General features: G+C 40.0%; 1 protein-coding gene across 2 annotated transcripts in view; it reads left to right on the top strand.

Annotated features, from left to right (window-relative positions):
* Positions 1 to 27494, top strand: part of LOC126479065 (pre-mRNA-splicing factor CWC22 homolog) — a 136800-nt gene that overhangs the window by 75161 nt on the left and 34145 nt on the right. Inside the window, exons 7-8 of one of the 2 annotated variants that reach the window (XM_050103753.1) lie at positions 20 to 300; positions 19388 to 19515. In XM_050103753.1, the coding sequence (XP_049959710.1) occupies positions 20 to 300; positions 19388 to 19487 (381 nt within the window). In that variant the 3' untranslated portion in view covers positions 19488 to 19515. Of the gene's footprint in view, positions 1 to 19; positions 301 to 19387; positions 19516 to 27494 lie in introns of those variants that run through there. The other variant, XM_050103752.1, reaches the window with a different exon arrangement.

Genomic DNA, 27494 nt, shown 5'->3' on the forward strand with positions numbered 1-27494 from the left:
AAGTTAAAATATGTTTCAGAGATTCTGCCAGATCAACAAGGTGTACATACCTCCATTCCAACAAATCTTCCGTGATACCTATAACACAATACATCGTTTGGATACAAATAAATTGAGAAATACTGCAAAGTTCTTTGCACATTTGTTATTTACTGATGCCATTTCATGGGAAGTGCTTTCATTTATAAAGCTGAATGAAGAGGACACAACAAGCTCAAGCAGAATCTTTATTAAAATCCTCTTTCAGGAGCTTTCTGAATATATGGGACTAACAAAATTGAATGAGAGAGTAAAAGATCCGTAAGTAACTTTGATATTTCTGACTTCTACTACTTTAGTGCATGAGCTGCTGTCATTTACCTCATACTTGATTTGGAGTAAAATGCAAGTCAGGTCAGTTTACAACCTGGGAACAGTATGATACAACCTGGGAACAGTATGATGATGATCATCGTGACTTCTAATTTAGCTATATGTACTTTATAAATGGAAATAAGTTCAGTATGCAGACCACAGTAGCAGTAAGTCTCCCATCAGACAGTACTATTTTGATTATGTACTTAAGAGGAAATATTAAGACAGAATGAAGTATCCTAGAAATTGTGGTGTCAATTGGTCAATAGCAATACTGGAAGTATTTAGGCTGCTGAAAGAGTTGTTCCATTCCCTCTCGATTCTGCACAAAAGTAATAAAAAATCTTATCAGCACATTTGTATTTGCAGAATTTTACTTACTGGAGCAGCACTGATAATGCCAATAAACAATTTGAAATGTAACTGGGATGGAATGAAATATGCTATGAAAAGTTTGGATAATGTTTATTTGACACTGTGGATCTCTTGAATGGGAAACAGTGATGAAATAGAAGGGGGGATGTAATGGATTTTGGTCCAAAAAATCGATTTTTCAAAAATATTATTTCCTTTAATCTATTTTGTGTGTGAATTTTATCATGATAGCAGCTTTAGAAATGCCATGAAATTGTTAAACTGATTATCTGTGCACTGGCGGTCTCTCCCACCTTTTACGACATTTGGGAAACTGGTTGCTTGAGCAGAATTTTTGTCAGTGTGAAGGCTATTTTCTTTCAATATCTTTGGCTGACATCTGTATCTTCGTCTGAAAACTTTCATGCATGTGGTTTATTTACATTTTGACAATACTAACTCATATTAGTAGGTGGAAGGTTGAATTCACAAACTTTACTTGGAAGTCAAGATTTATGCATAATGGGTGGTGGAAAAACTGTGTTTATGAAATGGAGGTTTCATGGAAATCAGTTTACCAGCAAAAAAAGAGGAAGCAGCTCGAAATGAAGAACATAAGCTCTCAGATTCAGCATCGAAATTTGGGACATGAGAATTATACAGGTGCTTGAATGATGTTGATACATATTTCATTGGATTCAGACTTATTAATTTAGAGCTTATCTGCCAGGCAATAAAGTTTTCATGTTCATGTGTTAGTTGTAAAAATATGGAATGCATGATTGTTGTTGAAGAAAGAAGAGTGGGAATAGCTTGTGATTTTATATTAATTTGTAATTTGTGTAGCTATGAATTTTCATTTTCCTCCTCCAAAAAAACTGGCACTGGTACCTATGAAAGCAATTTTAGGTTACCATATGCTCTGCGATGCCGTGGACAGGGCAGCGAAGGAGGTAATTTGTTGTGTGGTTTTCTGAACATGCCTCCATCTCGTCCAAGATGAGAAAACATAAATAAAGAAATGTCTGATGCTGTATGTGATACTGCCAAAGTTTCTATGAAGAAAGCAGTGGAGGAATTGGTGGCAATAAACCAAAAAGAAATAGATCCTGGGGTAGATATTCATGACAGTGAGTCTCCTACAAATGTTACTGACCTGTGTGTGTCTGTAGATGTGACCTGGATGAAAGGAGGTCACACGTCTCTGTATGGAGTTGCATCTGTTATTGGTATTGGTATTGGTAAAGTTTTAGATGTAGAAATTATATCTGAATACTGCTACCAGTGTTCATCGTGAGAAACTGTGGCAAGAAAAACATGCAGTAGCATGCTCTAAAAATTATACTGGCTCAAGTGGGGCATGGAGGCTGCTGCAGTTGTATGTTCTCCAAATCTGAGGAACAGTATGGTGTTAGATATACTAAAATACCTTGGTGATGGGGACTCCTCTTCTTTCAAAGCTGTAACAGATAAAAATCCATACAATACAATAATAGAAAAGTTGGAATGTGTTGGCCACATCCAAGAGAAGCTTGGTGGTAGGCTTCATCGCTTGTTGAAAGAGGAGAAAGGTGAAATACCTGAGGATGGAAAACTACTAGGAGGAAAAGGTAGGCTTACTCTGAAAGCTATCAGGAAAAACACACACAGTTTAGAGGCATTGAGGTGTGCTGTGTGGGCAGTTTTTGTCCACAGACTATCCATGACCAAACACCAATGCACAATCTGTGACTGAAAGATGATTGGTGTAAGTTCAACAACAGAAATGAGAAATATTCACAGAAACACTCATTTCCAGAGCCTGTTATGAATGCGATTAAGCCCACATTCAGGTTTCTTGCAAACCCTGATTTATTGAGGAAGTGTCTTCATGGAAAGACACAAAAAGCAAATAAAAGCCTCAGTAATTTAATTTGGATTAGATGCTCAAAAAGGACGTTCTGAGTACTCAAAATAGGTGTCTATGATGCACTTTTATGTTACAATAACGGAAATAATGGCAGAATTGAGGTGCTGAAGAGAGTTAGTATAGATCCTGATGTGTTTCCAACAAAAGCATTTTACACCATCGATGAGAGCAGGTTTAAGAAAGCTAAAGTACCAGTGTCTTACCTGCAAATACAGGCCAGGCAGATTCAAACAGGAGAGAAGAGAAACTTGGAGGACAATGAGTATCAGTATGAAGGATTTTAAAATTGAGGTAAGCTTATTACATGTAGAAGTATGAGAAGAAAATCTTTGAATCTCATTTTCTCTGTTTTACATTTTTTACATTATTAGAAGCCTTTTCTCAAAAAGTATATGCACTAATGCTATGAAATTTTCAGGAACAGTTCGCAGTATGTTACTGTCTCCCTGAAACTAAAAAATACAAGATACTGCAATTACATTCTGATTTTTAGATCATTATATGCAGAAAAAAAGTTAATTTTGGATGCACAAAATTAAAAACTCTGTTAATGATACAATTTGTACCATAAACTAATAATTGTGGTTCAGTGGTCTTATAACCTTCTCAGGACGCTACAATAAAATTTTCAGATTAATTGCATGACTAGAATTTAAATTATGGCTTTTTTTTTTTTAATAAAAAATACAATAAAAAATTGAAAATTAAAATTTCAGGCAAAATATTAATCCTACATATTTTATTATATTTTTCCATTAAAACACAGCTCTTTTGCTTTACACATGCAAAATTTTAGATTTGTACATTAATAAATATGTCTGTAAAGAGTTTGTAAATAAATATATTTACATTTTCCGTTACCCCCCCCCCCCCCCCCCCCCCCCAAACTGAATAAAAATGTGGCCCTAGTGTGTCATGACAATGGCTTAATTACATCTTTTGCCAATCAGATGTTTTCAGGAGGGAATTAAAAAGAGGGATGTGTCACCACACACTTTCCCCCAACACACACACACACACACACACACACACACACACACACACACACACACTCTCTTTTTGATGGAGTGCATAATGTTTTTGTTTGTGACAAATACCCTTCATGCCAAGGTAGATTGGCTGGTAGCTACATTGGGTTCATCAATAGAGGCAATGGTATGTAGATACGTCACTAAATATCCTTTCTTACGGCCTTACTGCATTTTTGGCTTTGTTGACGGGCAGGTATGTGTAATAATTTTGAAGTGAACATTATTTTCCAGAGTGCAGTATGCTTCATTGTGCAGAAGGAATATCTGGCATGATGATTTATTTTCACGAATTTCGTGGCCAATCCTGTCCATTCTGAATGGCTAGTATTCATGAGAGTGTCTGTTACATCAAAAAAGCTGTGGAGTCCAACCCTTCCTTCTGTGCATTTCAGGATCTTTCATCCGAAAGGACACATTATATCCATGTATTCCAAAGAATACTCAAGACTTCTTACACACTACACGTGTGGCTGAGCTATGTCAGGGCTGATGCAGCAGGCTGACGTGGCCCATTGAGTATGAGACAGCTAGCTGGTGGCAACAGGTGATAGCCAGCACCTCAGTGGCTCAGTGGCTAGGAGGGCCACAGTTTGGCTCTTGCAGGCAGCCCTGTCAAGATGATGGCGGAGTAGAGTGGCCTCACAATGGAAGTTGACACTGACGGATGCCGAGTCAATGACTTCCCAGTTCCGTGACCTGCCTGGCCGGATGGCCAGTATTTATATGTGCCAAAATGGTTCTTTTGTGGTGTTGCTGCGTGCCAAAGTGTCACTGGTTTTGATAACTATGAGGACACTGACTGACGAGCAGACGGCAGCACCCAGCAGGTGCCTAGGTGTAATGCTGTGATAGCATGTTGCTGTAAGTGGGCCTTTTTATAATGTTGAACCCTCTTGCCTATGCTCATGCCGTTACAACATATAGAAACTTTTTTTAATGACTTTTATTGAATTACACAGCAGCTCCATAAAACATGTATTTTATTCCTCTGTGTATTTGTTTATTTGTGCCGTTGTAGGTTGTATGTGAGCCGGGTTTCATTTCTTTTATTGTGGTGATGCAGTTTTCCTTAACATAAAATGTATTTAGGTTGTGGACTGTTTACTGTTCAATTCTACTTTATCTTTGATTTAAAGTACATGATTTTTTGTAATTATTGCTTTATTCACTTCTACTTGTTGAATTAGTATTGGTATGGTACTTACAGAACAGTAGAAACTGTTACCTATATTGATAAACACAGTGACCTCATCCCCATAAAAAGAACATTAAAAATTGTCCTCTTGAGAGGATTAAAAAAAAAAGTATTCTCTGCCATTCATCTTTTGTTTAATTTTGCCTGGTACAAGAGCAAATGCTGGTGTGCAGCCATTGTTATTGACTGCACCTTGGATTGCTAACATAGCAGATGTTCCCAGAGCTACTTTTGGTATTCGTGTAGAATACACTATGGTGCTAGCTAGTAATGTGCAGAACTCCACAGCTACTGCAGGAATATTTATATTTCTCTTATGAATCACAGCAATCAATATTACAACCACTGCAATTGTCACTATTGTTGTATTTAACATTTATAAGGGCACCACTGCTATGTACAGACACATCAAAGGTCAGCAGCCTGTGTCCACACTTCCATTAACACCTGCTTCTGACAATGTTTAAAGTAATCTTGATGCTTATGGAACACATGTGAAGATAAAAGTTCAGTGTCCAGTTTTGTTTGAGCATGTTACGTGATTCCAGATCATAATATGATGATGAGGAAATAGATACGACGTATAAAGAAAAGAAGAGTTGATAAAATATTTAAAGGGGGGTGGAATTTGATAGTCCTATACTGTAATGCTAGTAGGGAATGGAAGGTTGAGTAATTAGAGAATACGCGCTGGGTGATACGAGTCAGAGGGAACTAAGGCTTCTAGACTTTAGGAAGGTATTCTTGGTTAGGATTAGGAGATACAGGGAGCTGTCAACTACACACAGTCAAACTGCAGTACCAGCACAATGTAATCAGCCAGAATAATGTAGTGATACAGGTGTGTCTGTGTGCGTGTAATGAAAACAGAGGCAAAGAAGCATAAATGGTTCAGAAAATACTTGACCTTAAGAATGGAAGAAGAAAATATAAGAAACTTAAGAATAAGGTAGGAAGGCAGCAGTAGGGGTTGCTTAAAATGAAATTAAAAGGAAGTGCGAACAGTCAAAACAAGAGTAGGGAAGGAATATTCATTGTTTGAGTTTTCAGTTAAATTTTTGTAATTTTGACTGGTAAGAACCGATACTCTAACAAAGGATATTACTGTATCCCGCTACTGCAGAATAATACTTCAACAATAAAACATAAACGAGAAAAAAAAAAAAAAAACTTAAATTGCAAAGGAAATGTGCCATATACAAAAATGACACACAGTGCTCAAGCAAACGTCTGCCAATTGAAAATGTGTCAAAGGCTTTAGGAAGACTATGCAGTGCTTCATAACAACAAATTGCCTCCAATGAGCGTGAAGTCACAACTGTTTACATTCAATTTGTTTTAGCAGTTACGCGCAGGCTCATGCGCATGCACAGTTGAGTCACTTTTGAGTAGTAGATTCTCCTGCTTCTGGCTACAGGAATGTGGCTGTTGGCTGTGCAAGCAGTCGCAGCAAGCAGCTAGAAGCTACCGGAAAAAGGGGGCGCCAAATTCATATTCTTGAGTGAAAAAAACTTGTTTCACAAAGGGCCTAGCATCCAGCGCACATTTGTCTATCAATTATTAATATGATTTTGAAACGCTTCCCTATTGGCTTTTGAACACATTTTAAGATGATTTCTGAATGAACCATAAGTTGACTTTCGAATGCATGCATAGTGTACGTGATGTCTCTGTCAGGAGAATCCTCGTCGCATCTAGAAATAAACTTTCCGCAGACAAAAGGGGGCGGGGCAATATGAGCTGAAGGAGTAAAGCCGAACGGATGAATGCCAATCGCTGTCTGATTATGTGGTTGATTGGGTTTGCGGATGATCAGCATTGTTATAATTACTAGTGAAATCCATAGATTCAGACTACCAGAATCGAAATAAACGACTAACAGGAATAACAGGTGAGAAAGATTACGTATTATCTTCTTGGTGTATCCAAGAAAATGAAATTTTGACAGAAAATTTTTGACCAAATCACTACACTAGTAAAGACCAGTTGTACAGTCCCCGGCTAGCAGATGCGTAAGTTCTATCTGGAAGCAACGCGGAAAACGTGTTGTTCGAACACGTAATAACGCCTAACCGGAAAATAATCGCGGGATAACTAAACTTGTGATTTTGACAGGGTTAGTGAAGTTAATCGGCGAACAGATAGTGACAATGGCAGCAATAGCTACAGAATTGGTGATGACAAGATTGTTAGAACGAGGAAGGAGGAGAAACGGGGACATCACACAAATTATGGAAGAATAAGACGATTCCAAATTTATATAAAAATTTCGTAATACTACTTTTCGATCTCATGCTTGAAGCTGGTGCGTATGAATGAAATGTGAAACTATTTCCTAACATAAAGCTTTTTGCTTGTAGTAGGCCTAATAGGCATTTGATATTGGTACTTCGTGGATTATATTCTGCCGTGTTATAAAAATTGCCATTTGTGCCAAAACAGTGTCGTTTATTTGGTGTGTTACAAAATTGCTGCCATATTAGAAAGGCCTATTTTATTTTATCTAGCAGACAGTGACAAAATAGATGTAATCAGATCGAGAAACCACACCAGTCTTGGGTATTATTTGTATTAACAGCTTTTTCAGTGTTAGATAACGACATTTAGATTTTTCATGTAGCAAAACGTTTGACGAACTTTGATGAGGTAATAGATTCTGTCGCAGAAAGGAAAGCACTCCATGTAAAGCTGTAGCAAGATTAGAGAGAGAAAATTCTAGGAACTAAGGTTTGAAGATATGTGTAATTTCTTGCTTATCTCTTGTCAGTATTGGTTTTATATATCCTATATTTAGTTTTATGTCACACAAAACAGCAAGTTAATATAATAGAGGGAAACATTCCACGTGGGAAAAATATATCTAAAAACAAAGATGATGTGACTTAGCAAACGAAAGCGCTGGCAGGTCGATAGACACACAAACAAACACAAACATACACACAAAATTCAAGCTTTCGCAACAACCTGTTGCCTCATCAGGAAAGAGGGAAGGAGAGGGTTTTAAGGGAGAGGGTAAGGAGTCATTCCAATCCCGGGAGAGGAAAGACTTACCTTAGGGGAAAAAAAGGACAGGTATACACTCGCACACACACACATGTCCATCCACACATATACAGACATATTTAAAGACAAAGAGTTTGGGCAGAGATGTCAGTCGAGGCGGAAGTGCAGAGGCAAAGATGTTGTTGAATGACAGGTGAGGTATGAGTGGCGGCAACTTGAAATGGAGATTGAGGCCTGGTGGGTAACGGGAAGAGAGGATATATTGAAGAGCAAGTTCCCATCTCCGGAGTTCGGATAGGTTGGTGTTGGTGGGAAGTATCCAGATAACCCGGACGGTGTAACACTGTGCCAAGGTGTGCTGGCCGTGCACCAAGGCATGTTTAGCCACAGGGTGATCCTCATTACCAACAAACACTGTCTGCCTGTGTCCATTCATGCGAATGGACAGTTTATTGCTGGTCATTCCCACATAGAATGCATCACAGTGTAGGCAGGTCAGTTGGTAAATCACGTGGGTGATTTCACATGTGGCTCTGCCTTTGATCGTGTACACCTTCCGGGTTACAGGACTGGAGTAGGTGGTGGTGGGAGGGTGCATGGGACAGGTTTTACACCAGGGGCGGTTACAAGGATAGGAGCCAGAGGGTAGGGAAGGTGGTTTGGGGATTTCATAGGGATGAACTAACAGGTTACAAAGGTTAGGTGGACGGCGGAAAGACACTCTTGGTGGAGTGGGGAGGATTTCATGAAGGATGGATCTAATTTCAGGGCAGGATTTGAGGAAGTCGTATCCCTGCTGGAGAGCCACATTCAGAGTCTGGTCCAGTCCCGGAAAGTATCCTGTCACAAGTGGGGCACTTTTGTGGTTCTTCTGTGGGAGGTTCTGGGTTTGAGGGGATGAGGAAGTGGCTCTGGTTATTTGCTTCCGTACCAGGTCGGGAGGGTAGTTACGGGATGCGAAAGCTGTTGTCAGGTTGTTGGTGTAATGGTTCAGGGATTCCGGACTGGAGCAGATTCGTTTGCCACGAAGACCTAGGCTGTAGGGAAGGGACCATTTGATGTGGAATGAGTGGCAGCTGTCATAATGGAGGTACTGTTGCTTGTTGGTGGGTTTGATGTGGACGGACGTGTGAGGCTGGCCATTGGACAGATGGAGGTCAACGTCAAGGAAAGTGGCGTGGGATTTGGAGTAGGACCAGGTGAATTTGATGGAACCAAAGGAGTTGAGGTCGGAGAGGAAATTCTGGAGTTCTTCTTCACTGTGAGTCCAGATCATGAAGATGTCATCAATAAATCTGTACCAAACTTTGGGTTGGCAGGCCTGGGTAACCAAGAAGGTCTCCTCTAGGCGACCCATGAATAGGTTGACGTACGAGGGGGCCATCCTGGCACCCATGGCTGTTCCCTTTAATTGTTGGTATGTCTGGCCTTCAAAAATGAAGAAGTTGTGGGTCAGGATGAAGCTGGCTAAGGTAATGAGGAAAGAGGTTTTAGGTAGGATGGCAGGTGATCGGCGTGAAAGGAAATGCTCCATCGCAGCGAGGCCCTGGACGTGCGGAATATTTGTGTATAAGGAAGTGGCATCAATGGTTACAAGGATGGTTTCCGGGGGTAACAGATTGGGTAAGGATTCCAGGCGTTCGAGAAAGTGGTTGGTGTCTTTGATGAAGGACGGGAGCCTGCATGTAAAAGTTATTAACTAATAGGCAATAAAGAGTTCAGATTTTCTGAAGAGTTCTTGTTCTCTCGATTACAAATAATTCCATCCGCTATTAATTGCTAGATTTTTTTAAAGAGGGGCAGGCTGTCAAACTGGCCGACTGGGAGAAGGAGAGGCACCACAGGACATTTCAATTTCCACTCGCCTGACTATAGTTTGGACGTGCGGTAGAAAAATGCTTTATGAAGAGGCGTGGCACTGCACTTTGGTATACTTAAGACCAAATAATATGTCTTACATTTCCTCAAATACATATGTTTTATGTTTCAGACTTTTCAGAAAGATGTGCGCTACAAGATGAACATATTTTGAAAACTCAATTTTTTTAAATATTCACTCGGTTCGCAAATGTCGTAGATCCGGGGCTGATGCGCAGAGCAGTCTGAGTTGTAGTGGGTAGTCTTCACATGATCCGTTTACTCTCATGTCAAATGAAAACAAAACGGATATTTGTGGCCGGGAGCTATCAAGTGAATTAAAACACATTCAAATAATTATGGAAGCCTAAAATATGTCATTAGATTCAGATTTGATTTTATTTCCACCTTTCTGACAGTCAAGCATTAATCACCTTGTGGGACAATGAAGTTATTTTTGTTTGTCTGCTAAAGAAATTTGACTTCTGTTAACCTTTTCCGCAGAGGCAGTCAATGTATTTGAAACGAAGTGTTTAATTCCACAATACTGGCTAGTTTCAACTGTTCGCACGCATTTCAAGTGCACGTTTTCAATTTCTAGCACGTATGACATTATGTCATAATAAAGAACCAAACATTATATAATATGGTACTGGTGCTCCAAGAAAATTTACATCCCGAAAACCACACTGAAAAGCTTAATATCAGGTCGAGGTCTACTTCATTGGGAATGCGGACATACGAATGTGGACTTTAAGTATGCACTTTAAATGTGCACATTTTAATATTGTTCACGAAATTCCGATGCTCTTGCAGTATCCTCTGATGTCTTGTTTCTTTTATGACATAATGTATGATCGTTCAATGTTTTGCACGTACGTACAAAATGGTTCAAATGGCTCTGAGCACTATGCGACTTAACTTCTGAGGTCATCAGTCGCCTAGAATCTAGAACTAATTAAACCTAACTAACCTAAGCACATCACACACATCCATGCCTGAGGCAGGATTCGAACCTGCGACCGTAGCAGTCGCTCGGCTCCAGACTGTAGCGCCTAGAACCGCACGGCCACTCCGGCCGGCTACACGTACGTACATACGGGCTTCCTACGTAATGATAGCTACCCAATAGTGGTGTCGCCTGTTATCTGCACTTTCTGGCAACTGCTGAAACGAACCTATTTCTAACAGGTCGCGGGAAAATATTGCGAATAATGGTTTGAAAAGTGTTGCTTTCAAAGTAAATATCCTTTTACGTAAGTTGAACTATGTGCAAGAATGTACCATGAATTTATTAAATCACAGAGCGTTTGACTCTCATTTAAAAATCAACTCTTTGATGACGCGCCATTTAGAAGAATTTCGAACCCTGAAGCTCAGACATTTATGTCATTATTGAAAATTTTACTGGCACATTTGTGTGATATATCTTAAAGTGTAACACGCGCAAAAAAGATCAACAGTATATGCGAAAGCTTAGCTTCTCTTGCAGCTTGAGAACAATATTATATGCGAAAACTTTGTTTTTCTTGTAGCAACACTGTGTACATTTTAAAACGGAGTTAAGCATTTCAGCTTCTGGTTTGCTACACTCAGTTTCAGTTCCTGTCTAATTCACTAGGGACTGGCCCCTAACTTTGGTGCCACTAAAAACCTTTACATGTTATCAGACAGTATTCTACTATGGTCGTTTTTGAAGGCTTCACGCATTGCTCTCTTGGCAGCCAAATGAATTTTATTCAGCATCTCTCTATCTACAGCCTTATGCTTTGTTTTACATATATTATGCAGTAATTTGTGTTTCTTTAGAAGTTTCTTTAAATTGACCATATACAATGGAGGGGCCCTCCCACTATGAACTGTTCTACTGCGTACGTACACTGAAGAGCCAAAGAAACTGGTACACCTTGCCTAATGTTGTGAAGGGCACCTGCGGGCACGCGGGAGTGGCGCGGCACAACATGGCATGGACTCAACTAATGTCTGATGTAGTGCTGGAGGCAATTGACACCATGAATCCTGCAGGGCTGTCCATAAATCTGTAAGAGTACAATGAGGGAGATTTTTTCTGGTTCAGCGCATTGCAAGGCATCCCAGATGGGCTCAATAATGTTCATGTCTGGAGAATTTGGCGGCCAGCAGAAGTGTTTAAACTCAGAAGAGTGTTCCTGGGGCCACTCTGCAGCAATTCGGACGAGTGGGGTGTCGTACTGTCCTGCTGGAATTGTGCAAATCTGTCAGAATGCGCAATGGAAATGAATGGATGCAGGTGACCAGACAGGATACTTACATACGTGTCACCTGTCAGTGTCGTATCTAGATGTATCAGGTGTCCTATATCGCTCCAACTGCACACGTCCCACACCATTACAGAGCCCCACCAGCTTGAACACTGCCCTGCTGACATGCAGGGTCCATGTATTCATGAGGTTGTCTCCATACGCGTACGCGTCCATCCGCTTGATACAATTTGAAACGAGACTCGTCTGACTAGGCAACATGTTTCTAAGTCATGAGCAGGCCAATGTCGGTGTTGATGGTTCCAGGCAAGGTGTAAAGCTGTGTGTTGTACAGTCGTTAAGGATACAAGAGTGGGCGTTCAACTCCGAACATCGATGATGTTTTGTTGAATGGTTCGTACACTGACACTTGTTATGGCCCAGCATTGAAATCTGCAGCAGTTCGCAGGAGGATTGCTTTTCTCTCACGTTTAATGATTCTCGTCAGTGGTTGTTGGTCCTGTTCTTGCAGGATCTTTTTCCGGCTGCAGCGATGTTGGAGATTATGTTTTTCCGGATTCCTGATATTCATGGTACACTTATGAAATGGTCGTGTGGGAAAATCCCCACTTAATCACTACCTTGGAGGTGCTGTATCTCATCGCATGTGCGCCAACTATACAACCATGTTTATACTCACTCAAATCTTGATAACCTGCAAGAGTAGCAGCAGTAACCAACCTAGCAACTGTGCCAGACACTTGTTGTCTCATATAGGCATTGCCGACCGCAGTGACATACTCTGCCTGTTTACGTATTTGAATATGCATGCCTATACCAGTTTCTTTGACACTTCAGTGCATGTATCCAGTGCATGGTCAATTATTCTTTTAAACTTGAGCCATAGTTCCTCTACATGCTCCTGTCTTGTGCTGAAAGTTTCAAGTTCCTCATTGAGATATGACACTACTGATTTTTTATGTAGTTTATTGATTTCAGGTTTGATGTGGACATTCACAAAGAGGATGTTTGAGGGAGAACATGGAAGTATTTGACTTGTGATAGTATCAAAAAATTCAAAATTTAACAGGTTAGTCAGATATCTGCTACGGCATTTAGGTATAGTCAACTTAGTGCTCGAAAGAACATTAGAGGACAAAAATAGGAACAAAGGGTAACATATGCTGTTGCTGTTGTGAGCTTCAATCCAAAGACAATCTGCTCATCTATTCTTCAGCATTCTTTGGTAATACCACTGTCGTAACGCCAAACACAATAAAAGATATGGTCATAAGAAACCAAGTATTTATTAAGTCACAGTGTGAGACTGTAGGTACATACCCTTTAGAGAATATGCACAAGACTGCTGGCTTTATAACAAGCATTTGCCAGCCATGTGGCGCTTCATGTTCGCTGTAGGCAATAGAGGTGCTGGACCAAAGTCGGTAGCCTCCTGTGGGAGCCCAGAGCAGCTACACTACTCAAATAAGTGTGCACATGGTCAAGCACTGCTCTAGTGGTGGCAGAGGTGCAGTAATGTGTGGTTTAACTATGCACCTCCTTCCTTAGGGAAGGCAGGGGGGGGGGGGGGGGGGGGGGGGGGGAGCAACCAGATGATGGCTCGTCTACCATGTGCCCTGATGCTTGACACATTCATATTGTCTGATGCAGTTGTCCAGAGCATGAACAGTTCCTGGTCCACTAGTAAGGATGGAAGTGATGTAAGCATGAACACATGTGCCTTCCATCCGCTTCAGGAAAGCAGGCGAATGACTCCGGCAACCTGCAGGCAGTAGTCATGTCTATAGGTGCCGTGAGCTGGGGAGCCGCACTGTCTGGAGGTAATGTAGACTTTGCTGGCAAGTGCCATGGTCAGTGTAAGCAGCACCTCTGTCAGTGTAGGAGGCACCTGTGTCAGCCTAGAAGTCACCGTTGCGCGGAATGATGAAGCACCAGCACCCTCCACCACCCGTCCCCCACATGCCGAGAGAGAAGGAAACGCATGGGCATCAAGGGCTCGAGCTGTGTTGTCTGTGGGGGGGCTGGTCCACCAGTGGAAAAGCTGGAGACCATGTCTAGAATGTAAGGGTCTCGTCCGCTAGAAATTCTGTGACATATTTGCACACTTTCAGTTTGAAAGTTCATACAAGACATTCTGCCTTGCCATTGGATTGTGGATGAAAGAGAAGCACCATGATGTGGCAGCTGCCGTTAAGTGAGCAAAAATCCTTAAGCCAGAAATTGAGGACCATTGTCCAAAACCACTGCACTAGATAGATCTTTGACAGGAATAATTTTTGACAGTGCCATGGTAGTCATGTCTGCTGTGGTAGACAATGAACAACATAAGGAAACTTGGAAAACTAATCATCAGCCAATCACCAAAAAGTGTCTAAATGCTGTGGCAAAGTCAATATGGATTCTTTCCCAAGATAGCATGGGCACTGGCCAAGGGTGAAAAATATTACATGGTGCTGCCTATTGATTTGAACACTTGTGGCAGGCCACAACCAGTCTCTCCACCTTGTGATCAATAATCATCCAGATCACACAATGACCTTGATGTAACAGGCTGAGAACCTTCCTACACAGAGTTGCTGTAACATGTGGAGTACCTCCTGTCGACAAGAGAATGACATCTTCTAACAGGGGAAGATGGTGATGGAAAGCATAGACGTTCTGCAGTGGGTCTGATGACTGTCCCGGTGGACGGTTAGGCCAGCCATGTCTCATCATGCACGCCACTTGTTTAAGCACTGGGTCCACACCTACTGCGGGTGCAAACCTGTAGCTGATAATGGGGAACCATCAGTAGTATGCCTTGCTTCCACGTCAAGTTGAAAACACAGCATTACTTCCTGATTGAACAATGGATCTGAGCACGAGGGCAGCTGAGACAATGTGTGCACATTTGCGTGCTGCAACATAGGAAAGAAATGGATCTCGTAATTATATCTCAACGAAAATGAGGCCAACATTGAAGTCGAGAAGCGGCTTTGTCAGGTAAAGATGCTGAAGGGTGAAACATGGAAACTAAAGGTTCATGATCTGTGACTAAGTGGAATTTTGTACCATGTGAGAATGCGTGAAATCTTTTAAGGCATAAACAATTCCAAGGGCTTCTTCGTTGACTTCCGAATAGAGCTGCCGAGCTGCATTGGGCATTTTGGATGCAAAAACGAAACATTGTTACAGTAGTGTTTTGATAAATTACAAATTTTAAAATAATGTTGACAGAAAGTTTAAATAGCCATCCAAAAACAAAAATATGAGGCAATTATTGAGTAATTTCTTCCTCTTGAGCTTCCAAAATTTCTTGCTCACCCAAAAAAAAAAAAAAAAAAAAAAAAAAAAAAAAAAAAAAAAAAAAAAAAAAAAAAAAAAAAAAAATATATATATATATATATATATATATATATATATATATATATATATATATATATTTGTAGCAGAATTATGCAAACTGTGAAGCCTAGCGAGTACTCGCACGAAATTACATCAGCATGATCACATATTGGCCCAGACAATCAAGACAGTAGCTGTTGTGTCCACTGATGTTTTTTTTTTTTCCTTCAAAACAATTCCAGAAATGGACAGGTATCATGGGACAGGTAGTGAGACATCCTTACATTGTTATTGTATGAATTGAGTCCAGTTTTCAAATGATAGGTGGCTTGCATGTGGAGAAAATTGCAGCCTGAATTGTATTCAGGCATGGTCTTTTGAATGCAGTGGTGTGGTCTGAGCTAGGGTTGGTCGCCAAAATGTGAAGAAAGGTACGAGCATATGAAATAGGTTCCCAGATATGTGAATAGCTCCAGGACTTAATAAGTAATAGAACCTAGTATGTAATTCACAATGGCGAGTGTTCATCAGAGACGAGGGTTTCATCTGGAGTGTCCCAGGGAAGTATGATAGGATCATTCTTTTTTCTGTGTACATAAATGACCTTATGGACATGGTGAGCAGCAATCTGTGGCTGTTTGCTGATGATGCTGTGGTGTATGGAAGATGTCCTTGTTGAGTGACTGTAGGAGGATATGAGATGACTTAGACAAAATTTCTAGTTGGTGTGATGAATGGCAGCTTGCTCTTCATGTAGAAAAATGTAAAGTAATGCAGATAAGCAGGGAAAACATTCCATAATGTTTGAATACAACATTAATAGTGCTCTGCTCTTTGACACAAGTCACATTGATTAAATATCTATGTCTAACGTTGCAAAGTGATATATAATGGAGTGAGCCTGTAAGGATGATAGTAGGTAACCTGAATGATTGACTTTGGTTTATTGGAATCATTTTAGGAAAGTGTTACTCATATACACCATGTGATCGTAAGTATCTGGACACCTCCAAAAACATATGTTTTTGATATTATGTGCATTCTGCTGCCACCTGCTGCCAGGTATCCACATCAGCGACCTCATTAGTCATTGGACATCATGAGAGAGCAGAATGGGGTGCTCCGCAGAACTCACGGACTTTGAACATGTTCAGGTGATTTGGTGTCACTTGTGTCATATATCTGTATGGGAGATTACCACACTCTTAAACATCCCTAGGTCCACTGTTTCCGATGAGACAGTGAAGTAGAAACGTGAAGGGACACACACACAGCACAAAACCTTACAGGCTTACCTCGCCTGTTGACCAACAGAGACTGCCAACAGTTGAAGATGGTCGTAATGTGTAATAGGCAGACATCTATCCAAACCATCACACAGGAATTCCAAACTGCATCAGGATCCACTGCAAGTACTATGACAGTTAGGCGGGAGGTGAGAAAACTTGGATTTCATGGTTGAGCAGGTGCTCGTAAGCCACACATCATGCTGGTAAATGCCGTACAACGCCTTGCTTGGTGTAAGGAATGTAAACATTGGACGATTGAACAGTGGAAAAACATTGTGTGGAGGATGAATCAAAGTACACAGTGTGGCGATCCAATGGCACGGTGTGGGTATGGCAAATGCCCAGTGAATGTCGTCTGCCAGCGTATATAGTGCCAACAGTAAAATTTGGAGGTGGTGGTGTTATGGTGTGGTTGTGTTTTTCGTGGATGGGCCTTGAACCCCTTGTTGTTTTGCATGGCACTATCACAGCAGAGGCCTAAATTGATGTTCGAAGCACATTCTTGCTTCCCAATGTTGAAGAACAATTTGGGGATGGCGATTGCATCTTTCAACATGATCGAGCACCTATTCATAATGCATGGCCTGTGGTGGAGTGGTTACATGACAATAACATCCCTGTAATGGACTGGCCTGCACAGAGTCCTGACCTGAATCCTATAGAACACCTTTGGGATATTTTGGAACGCCGACTTCATGCCAAGCCTCACCAACTGACATTGATACCTCTCCTCAGTGCAGTACTCCATGAAGAATGGGCTGCCATTCCTCAAAAAACCTTCCAGCACCTGATTGAACATATGCCTGCGAGAGTGGAAGCTGTCATCAGGCTAAGGGTGGGCCAACACCATATTGAATTCCAGCATTACCAATGGAGGGTGCCACAAACTTGTAAGTCATTTTCAGCCAGGTGTCCGGATACTTTTGATCACATAGTGTATAAAGGAGACCACATGTAAAAAACTAGTACAGTCCATTCAAATTAAATGAGGACATGGAAGCAATTCAGAGAGACAGGCTGCTAGATTTGTTACCGATAGGTTCAATGCTTTGTGAACTCAAATGGGAATTCCTGGAGGGAAGACAACATCCTTTTTATGAAACACTAGAGAAAATTGAGAGACTGTAGAAAGAACACATAGAATGAATATTTCGTGTAAGACCCTGGAGCTGAGAGAAGAGAAAGTGGAGCTCATACAGAGGCACAGAGACAGTTGTTTTTCCTGTGTTGTAATTGTGAGTAGTACAGAAAAGGAAATAACTAGTACTGGTACATGATAACCATTCATCATACATGGATTGCACAGTATGTCTGTTGATGTAGATGTAGTGATCTACTATTTAACATTCCAGTTCTTGTTGAAATTATATTTGGAATTTTAGTAATACTTCTCTTCAGTGACATCTCTGTCAGTCAATCATGATGTGACAGGAAAGCTCCCAGCACATAAAGTCAAAACTATGGCATTCATGACTTTAATGTTCATGGGGTAATGTGACAATTTGAATAGCTTCCATTTCCTACCACACAACACCAGAAACCTCAAAACAAGCGTTTCTGAGACACAGCATATAGGCCCTTGGACAGATGGAAATCCAAGAAAAGTGCAGGTATTTTTTTAGAATTCCAGGAATTTTTCATTGTTGTGGTATTCAGTTAAATTTTTGTAATTTTTAATGGTAACAACTGATACTCTAACAAAGAATTTTACTTTACCCTGATACTGCAGAATAATGTTACAGCAATAAATAATAAATCAGAGACTATCATCAAAATAAAACTTTAGTTACAAAGAAAGTGCGCCATTTACAGCAACAAAACACAGTGCTCACACACGAGCATCTGGTGACAGCAAAATGTGTCAAAGGCTTAGGACAAACTCTATGCAAGACTTCATAATAACAAACTGCTTTCAGTGAAAGTTGCATCACAACTGTCTACATTTCTAACAGGTTGCAGGAAAACATTGCAAGTGATCATTTGAGAACTGTTACTTTCAGTGTAAATTTCATTTTATACAAGATGAATCATGTTACATATGAGAATGTGTGATGAATTTCTTAAACCATGGAATGTTTGACTCTCATTCAGAATGTAACACTTGGAGAACTAGCCCCTTATAAAAATTTTGGGCCCAGAAGACCAGCCATTTATGCCATTATTTAAAATTTTACCGGCTCATTCGTGTTTGAAATATCTTAAAGGGTGACAGACACTAAAACAGACCAATATTATATGTGAAAGGTTAGCTTGTCTTGTAGCTATACTGTATATACATTAATCTTCATCTTCTCCTATTTGTGTGTTCACGCAACTTAACATTGATGTTGCTATTGGCTGGTTACGGTACATCATGTGCCCTGTGCTCGGAATATCTGCTGTCATTGGCTGATGAGATCATATAACATGAATAATGATTGGCTGAGAAAATCACATTGTGCGGCGCAATATTGATTTTAGTGCTTCGGAACCTACCATGCTGTGTTTGGCAGAATTTTTATTTACACTTTTGTAATATGAAAATATGCAGTCTACATGTTGTCTCACATCAAAGTTATTTCCAAAACATGTTGAATTTTTATAAGTTTTCATTTCCTAAAGTGCAGGGAAGTTCTATGCCAGTGTATAAAACCTTTACCATCTAAAGGATTGATAAGTTTTATAGCTCTGAGGAAAAGCATATTGTCACATAACATGGAAAAAATGTACTTTCATCCAGGAAAATGTGCATATTTTTAACTAGGAAATCCAGGAATTTTTTCTTGTCCACTTATGTACCATTTGAGAGTACATTCATATTTTGTTCACATGGAATTTTTTCTGTGGGGCAGATTGAAACCAATCGTGGGCCGGATGCAGTCTGCAGGCCACCAGTTGCCAACCCATATTTTGAACTGTAACTGCACTGGGGGGAAAAAAAAATGTTGTTGAAAGAATGAAATGTTTATCACAAATAATGAAGTAGGTAAGGAAAAAAAATCATTTAACAACCCTATTTGGTACTGTTTGTAAGAACAATAGCAACAAGCCAAAACTACAGGAGATACTGAAACAAGAGCAATTATAGTTTGTGGCAACTGATACAATACTTATCAATCCAGTCACAAATTGCACTTGATCTCTCATATGATCATACTTTTGATAGTAAGTGCGGGTGTGATTATGAATCAAATGCTTTTCAGAAGTCAAGATGTATTGCTTGTACTGAACCTTGACTGGATCCATGGCTTTCAGGATGTCATGTGAGAAAAGTACAATTGAGTTTCGTATGATTTATGTGTACTGAATCCATGCTGGTAGGCATGGAGGAGGTCATTCTGTTTGAGATAGTCATTACATTTGAGCTCTGTTTTAAGGCTACACGGCAAATCGGTGTCAAAGATATTGGATGGCAGTTTTGTGGATCACTGCCACCCTACTTGTAGATTAATATGACCTTTGATTTTTTTTCAAACCACTGTTGTTGTTGTTGTGGTCTTCAGTCCTGAGACTGGTTTGATGCAGCTCTCCATGCTACTCTATCCTGTGCAAGCTTCTTCATCTCCCAGTACCTACTGCAACCTACATCCTTCTGAATCTGCTTAGTGTATTCATCTCTTGGTCTCGCTCTACGATTTTTACCCTCTACGCTGCCCTCCAATGCTAAATTTGTGATCCCTTGATGCCTCAAAACATGTCCCACCAACCGATTCCTTCTTCTAGTCAAGTTGTGCCACAAACTTCTCTTCTCCCCAATCCTATTCAATAGCTCCTCATCAGTTACATGATCTACCCACTTTATCTTCAGCATTCTTCTGTAGCACCACATTTCGAAAGCTTCTATTCTCTTCTTGTTCAAACTAGTTATCGTCCATGTTTCACTTCCATACATGGCTACACTCCATACAAATACTTTCAGAAACGACTTCCTGACACTTAAATCTATACTCGATGTTAACAAATTTCTCTTCTTGAGAAACGTTTTCCTTGCCATTGCCAGTCTACATTTTATATCCTCTCTACTTTGACCATCATCGGTTATTTTACTCCGTAAATAGCAAAACTCCTTTACTACTTTAAGTGTCTCATTTCCTAATCTAATTCCCTCAGCATCACCCGACTTAATTTGACTACATTCCATTATCCTCGTTTTACTTTTGTTGATGTTCATCTTATATCCTCCTTTCAAGACACTGTCCATTCCGTTCAACTGCTCTTCCAAGTCCTTTGCTGTCTCTGACAGAATTACAATGTCATCGGCGAACCTCAAAGTTTTTACTTCTTCTCCATGAATTTTAATACCTACTCCAAATTTTTCGTTTGTTTCCTTTACTGCTTGCTCAATATACAGATTGAATAACATCGGGGAGAGGCTACAACCCTGTCTCACTCCTTTCGCAACCACTGCTTCCCTTTCATGCCCCTCGACTCTTATAACTGCCATCTGGTTTCTGTACAAATTGTAAATAGCCTTTCGCTCCCTGTATTTTACCCCTGCCACCTTCAGAATTTGAAAGAGAGTATTCCAGTCAACATTGTCAAAAGCTTTCTCTAAGTCTACAAATGCTAGAAATGTAGGTTTGCCTTTTCTTAATCTTTCTTCTAAGATAAGTTGTAAGGTCAGTATTGCCTCATGTGTTCCAACATTTCTACGGAATCCAAACTGATCTTCCCCAAGGTAGGCTTCTACCAGTGTTTCCAGTCGTCTGTAAAGAATTCGCGTTAGTATTTTGCAGCTGTGACTTATTAAACTGATAGTTCGGTAATTTTCACATCTGTCAACACCTGCTTTCTTTGGGATTGGAATTATTATATTCTTCTTGAAGTCTGAGGGTATTTCGCCTGTCTCATACATCGTGCTCACCAGATGGTAGAGTTTTGTCATGACTGGCTCTCCCTAGGCCATCAGTAGTTCTAATGGAATGTTGTCTACTCCCGGGGTCTTGTTTCAACTCAGGTCTTTCAGTGGTCTGTCAAACTCTTCACGCAGTATCTTATCTCCCATTTCGTCTTCATCTACATCCTCTTCCATTTCCATAATATTGTCCTCAAGTATATCGCCCTTGTATAAACCCTCTATATACTCCTTCCAACGTTCTGCCTTCCCTTCTTTGCTTAGAACTGGGTTGCCATCTGAGCTCTTGATATTCATACAAGTGGTTCTCTTCTCTCCAAAGGTCTCTTTAATTTTCCTGTAGGCAGTATCTATCTTACCCCTAAGCCTCTACATCCTTACATTTGTCCTCCAGCCATCCCTGCTTAGCCATTTTGCACTTCCTGTCGATATCATTTTTGAGACGTTTGTACTCCTTTTTGCCTGCTTCATTTACTGCATTTTTATATTTTCTCCTTTCATCAATTAAATTCAATATTTCTTCTGTTACCCAAGGATTTCTATTAGCCCTTGTCTTTTTACCTACTTGATCCTCTGCTGCCTTCACTACTTCATCCCTCAGAGCTACCCATTCTTCTTCTACTGTATTTCCTTCCCCCATTCCTGTCAATTGTTCCCTTATGCTCTCTCTGAAACTCTCTACAACATCTGGTTCTTTCAGTTTATCCAGGTCCCATCTCCTTAAATTCCCCCCTTTTTGCAGTTTCTTCAGTTTCAATCTGCAGTTCATAACCAATAGATTGTGGTCAGAATCCACATTTGCCCCAGGAAATGTCTTACAATTTAAAACCTGGTTCCTAAATCTCTGTCTTACCATTATATAATCTATCTGATGCCTTTTAGTATCTCCAGGATTCTTCCAGGTATACAGCCTTCTTTTATGATTCTTGAACCAAGTGTTAGCTATGATTAAGTTATGCTCTGTGCAAAATTCTACAAGGCGGCTTCCTCTTTCATTCCTTCCCCCCAATCCATATTCACCCACTATGTTTCCTTCTCTCCCTTTTCCTACTGACGAATTCCAGTCACCCATGACTATTAAATTTTCGTCTCCCTTCACTACCTGAATAATTTCTTTGATCTCGTCATACATTTCATCTATTTCTTCATGATCTGCAGAGTTAGTTGGCATATAAACTTGTACTACTGTAGTAGGCATGGGCTTTGTGTCTATCTTGGCCACAATAATGCGTTCACTATGCTGTTTGTAGTAGCTAACCCGCACTCCTATTTTTTTATTCATCATTAAACCTACTCCTGCATTACCCCTATTTGATTTTGTATTTATAACCCTGTAATCACCTGACCAAAAGTCTTGTTCCTCCTGCCACCGAACTTCACTAATTCCCACTATATCTAACTTTAACCTATCCATTTCCCTTTTTAAATTTTCTAACCTACCTGCCCGATCAAGGGATCTGACATTCCACGCTCCGATCTGTAGAACGCCAGTTTTCTTTCTCCTGATAACGACGTCCTCCTGAGTAGTCCCCGCCCGGAGATCCGAATGGGGGACTATTTTACCTCCGGAATATTTTACCCGAGAGGACGCCATCATCATTTAATCATACAGTAGAGCTGCATGTCCTCGGGAAAAATTACGGCTGTAGTTTCCCCTTGCTTTCAGCCGTTTGCAGTACCAGCACAGCAAGGCCGTTTTGGTTAATGTTACAAGGCCAGATCAGTCAATCATCCAGACTGTTGCCCCTGCAACTACTGAAAAGGCTGCTGCCCCTCTTCGGGAACCACATGTTTGTCTGGCCTCTCAACAGATACCCCTCCGTTGTGGTTGCACCTACGGTACAGCCATCTGTATCGCTGAGGCACGCAAGCCTCCCCACCAACGGCAAGGTCCATGGTTCATGGGGGTTTCAAACCACTAGAGGGGTCTATATGGTATGTTATTGTTTAAGGAGTGTTATCTCTTCCCTGAATTCGATGTAGAATCTGATAGGAACTTTGTTTGGTATTAACAATTTCAATGTTTCTCAACACCGTGAACATATCTATTTCGCTCATCTTTGCAGTGAGTAAGAATTACATTTGGGCGATACTCATGGATTTATTTCTAATGGAATGTTTGAAAATGGAGTTCAGCATTTCTACTTTTGTTTTGCTGATCTCAATTTCAGTTCCAGTCTCATCCATGAGTGTCTGAACTCTTTAACTGTGATACCATTATACCATTAACAACCATTACATATGCCCAGAGAGAGAGAGAGAGAGAGAGAGAGAGAGAGAGAGAGAGAGAGATAGTGTGTGTATCTTTATGTAGTTCGTTAAACATACAAATCTTTCTACGTGTTTTGGTTACCCTTTGTTCTTTGGTAATCATTGTTGCTACAACTGTCTAATGGTCACTGATACTAGCTTCACTGTGGACATCCTCAAAGAGATCAGGTCTGTTTGTTGTCATTAGATCAAGTACATTTCCCTCAAGAATGGGCCTTCAATCTGCCTGTCACACGTGGTTTTCAGAGAAGACATTTAGTAATGTTTCACAGGATGTCTTATTATGCCCATCATTTACAGAACTGTAATTATCCCAATTGAGTATTGCTAGATTGAAGTCTGCTCTGATAATGATGGTGTGAGTGAGAAATATATGTACTAGTGAATTGATGTTTTCTCTTAAAGCTTTTGTTGCATCTGAGGGTCTGTGAACAAGTGCACAATACATTATGAAATCATCCCTCCAGAAACTGCAGAAACAGTAGACTAACTGGAATGAGGTCATAGTTGTTATCTTTTGATTTATAACACAAATGTTGTTCATTCATATGTATTTTTGCCCTTGGATGACATTCTGGATGCCTGATGTGTGGTTGGAAATTATGTCTGAGATTATAAACAACATAAAGATGAATATTTAACCATCTGAGCATCTCTGCAGTTAACACAGACTTGTTAGTGAATGAACTGGCTAATGTTATTTGTCAGAATTTCCTTCTCTATTGAGTAGACACTGCCTCCAAATTTCATAAGCAAAGATGGTCTATCTGTTGCAGACTATCTGTCAACAAATTTCAGGTTTTCGGTGACTTTATTGGCTGTGCAGATTGCATGACTATAATTACATACTTAATGACAGATGCAGCAATCACGTCTGAACAGTGAAAATACCATTTGTACTTTGTCACTAACTGTGTAATTATTGGACATATTGTGTTGTTTTCATGGCATCAGTTTAAACATGCTGTTCAACAACTACGTATCATGATTGTACTGCATTGGCCTTATCTATAATGACTATAAATCTCTTAAATTTGGTGTATTATGGTTATTGGCCTTATTTATAATAACTATGGATCTCTCTTAATTTGGTGTATTGTGATTTAAAAACTATTTTTGGTTTTCATCAGTGATGCAAAGTTTTAATCTGTTTCTTGGTATTTACTCGGATCTATTTTTGGCAGATTGCTATGTCTGTAAAATAACTTTTATAAAAGTCACTCAGAATCAGTTAAAATACCTGTAGTAACAGACATATAGTAGTGACACATCAGGCTTTTTCAATGATGCTGTGGAACACACAGTTCTTGGGTATACTGCCAGATCAGGTATTGTAAATCCCACAATATTACATCAAGGAAACCGCTCCTCTTTGGGTGATTACTGCTGGTGGCTACTGACAAGTAGCAACACAAAGTTGTTTTGAATCTGAAAATTTATTTGCTCCCAAAATTAGTTTTCACTTTTAAATCAGCCATTTATTTTAATTAAATGCAGACTCTTTTAAAATTATTATTTTTCCATCTCAGTTGCATTGACAATTTGGGTTGGTGATTAATAGGTAGAAATGTTTTATGGTCTTGCTGTTAGTCCAAATTGTCATTACAAGTGAGATGGAAAAACTAATAATAAGATCGAATACAGTTGCTGATCATTTTGTCAGCACAACATTGTAATTCTACAAATTTTATTGTTCATCATATTTTAATTGATTTTGAATGGCTTTTATAAAATCATGCTATATAGGCATTAAAAAAATATCGAAAATACGGTCTCAGTGAATATAATAAATAATTTTAATTCATGACATAGCAGCTTTAACAGATAAATGAAGAATATGTGGCACAATTGTGCCATCTAGTTATTATTTAACAGCCTGCTTAAATTGGTGCTGTAAACACAACTACAGCATTTACTCATTGAGGATTTGATACAGCAAAGCTGGTGACAACTTACAGTCTAAATTGGAGGATTCAAGTGTATTTAGTGACTTTGATGTTGGGTAAGTTGGGATAAGTTTGTAGTTTGCGTCATCCCCCCCCCCCCCCCCCCCCTCCCAAAAAAAAGAAAGGATTATGTTTTTGAAAATATCAGAAGAGTGCTGTAAAAAATGGAAACAGGTACATAAAGGTTAAAGTTTTGCTGGCCATAAACTTACTGGATAAGGCCTTATTTGGTCGATCACAGGGGTATTGTTCGTAAAGATGAATCATATAGATTGCAGTGCCAGTGGTTTGAGTATGATAATTCTATGCGAAACTGTAGTTGTAACAACATACTCAAGTGCTGTCCACTTACACGACATCTCCTCGAGATACTGCTGTTTTTAAAACTTTTCTCCTTATCTAAAGGAACTGTTTTAAAACGAGATGTCTCTTTTCCCGTTTTTTTCTATTTTTCTCTTGAATTCTTCTTTGAAGGCATGTATGCCCTTTGTCTAATAATTAAATCTAGAGGATGAATTCCGACAGCGGTGAGCAGGGCATCAGTTTGAATGGTTCTGAATGCGTAAAAACAAGATACTAATATACTGCCTTGCACTCACATCAGACTACAAGGGCCCTTATGCTTACTAGCTGTGTATGTATCATGAATTTCTATTTCTGGGTGAGATGAATGCCAAGATACCTTGCATCAGTTTTATACCTTGTTGGACTTCATAATCTCCCAGTAAGTTGTAGAAAATGTAAGGAGAAGGAAAGTTTTCTACATGCTCATTTGGTTCCTGTGAATGTGCACAGCTTGTATTAATATGTGATAAAAACAACCGCAGAAGAGTTAGAGTTTACAGAATCCTTAACAAGCTGGGTCAGTGTGAGTCTATAAACTTTATCTACATCTACATCCAAATGACTACTCTGCAATTCACATTTAAGAGCTTGGCAGAGGGTTCATCGAACCACAATCATACTATCTCTCTACCATTCCAGTCCCGAACAGCGCGCGGGAAAACAAACACCTAAACCTTTCTGTTCGAGCTCTGATTTCTCATATTTTAGTTTGATGATCATTCCTACCTATGTAGGTTGGGCTCAACAAAATTTTTTCGCATTCGGAAGAGAAAGTTGGCGACTGAAATTTTGTAAATAGATCTCGCCGCGACGAAAAACGTCTTTGCCTTAATGACTTCCATCTCAACTCATCATAGCTGCCACACTCTCTCCCCTATTATGTGATAATACAAAACGAGCTGCCCTTTTTTGCACTCTTTCGATGTCCTCCGTCAATCCCACCTGGTAAGGATCCCACACCGCGCAGCAATATTCTAACAGAGGACGAACGAGTGTAGTGTAAGCTGTCTCTTTAGTGGACTTGCTGCATCTTCTAAGTGTCCTGCCAGTGAAACGCAACCTTTGGCTCGCCTTCACCACAATATTATCTATGTGGTCTTTCCAACTGAAGTTGTTCATAATTTTAACACCCAGGTACTTAGTTGAATTGACAGCCTTGAGTATTGTACTATTTATCGAGTAATCGAATTCCAACGGATTTCTTTTGGAACTCATATGAATCATCTCACTCTTTCCGTTATTTAGCGTCAACTGCCACCTGCCACACCATACAGCAATCTTTTCTAAATCACTTTGCAACTGATACTGGTCTTCGGATGACCTTACTAGACAGCAAATTACAGCATCATCTGCAAATAACCTAAGAGAACTGCTCAGATTGTCACCCAGGTCATTTATATAGATCAGGAACAGCAGAGGTCCCAGGACGCTTCCCAGGGGAACACCTGATATCACTTCAGTTTTACTTGATGATTTGCCGTCTATTACTACGAACTGCGACCTTCCTGACAGGAAATCACGAATCCAGTTGCACAACTGAGA

Source organism: Schistocerca serialis, chromosome 1, assembly GCF_023864345.2.
Source record: "Schistocerca serialis cubense isolate TAMUIC-IGC-003099 chromosome 1, iqSchSeri2.2, whole genome shotgun sequence".
NCBI classification, from domain to species: Eukaryota; Metazoa; Arthropoda; class Insecta; order Orthoptera; family Acrididae; genus Schistocerca; species Schistocerca serialis.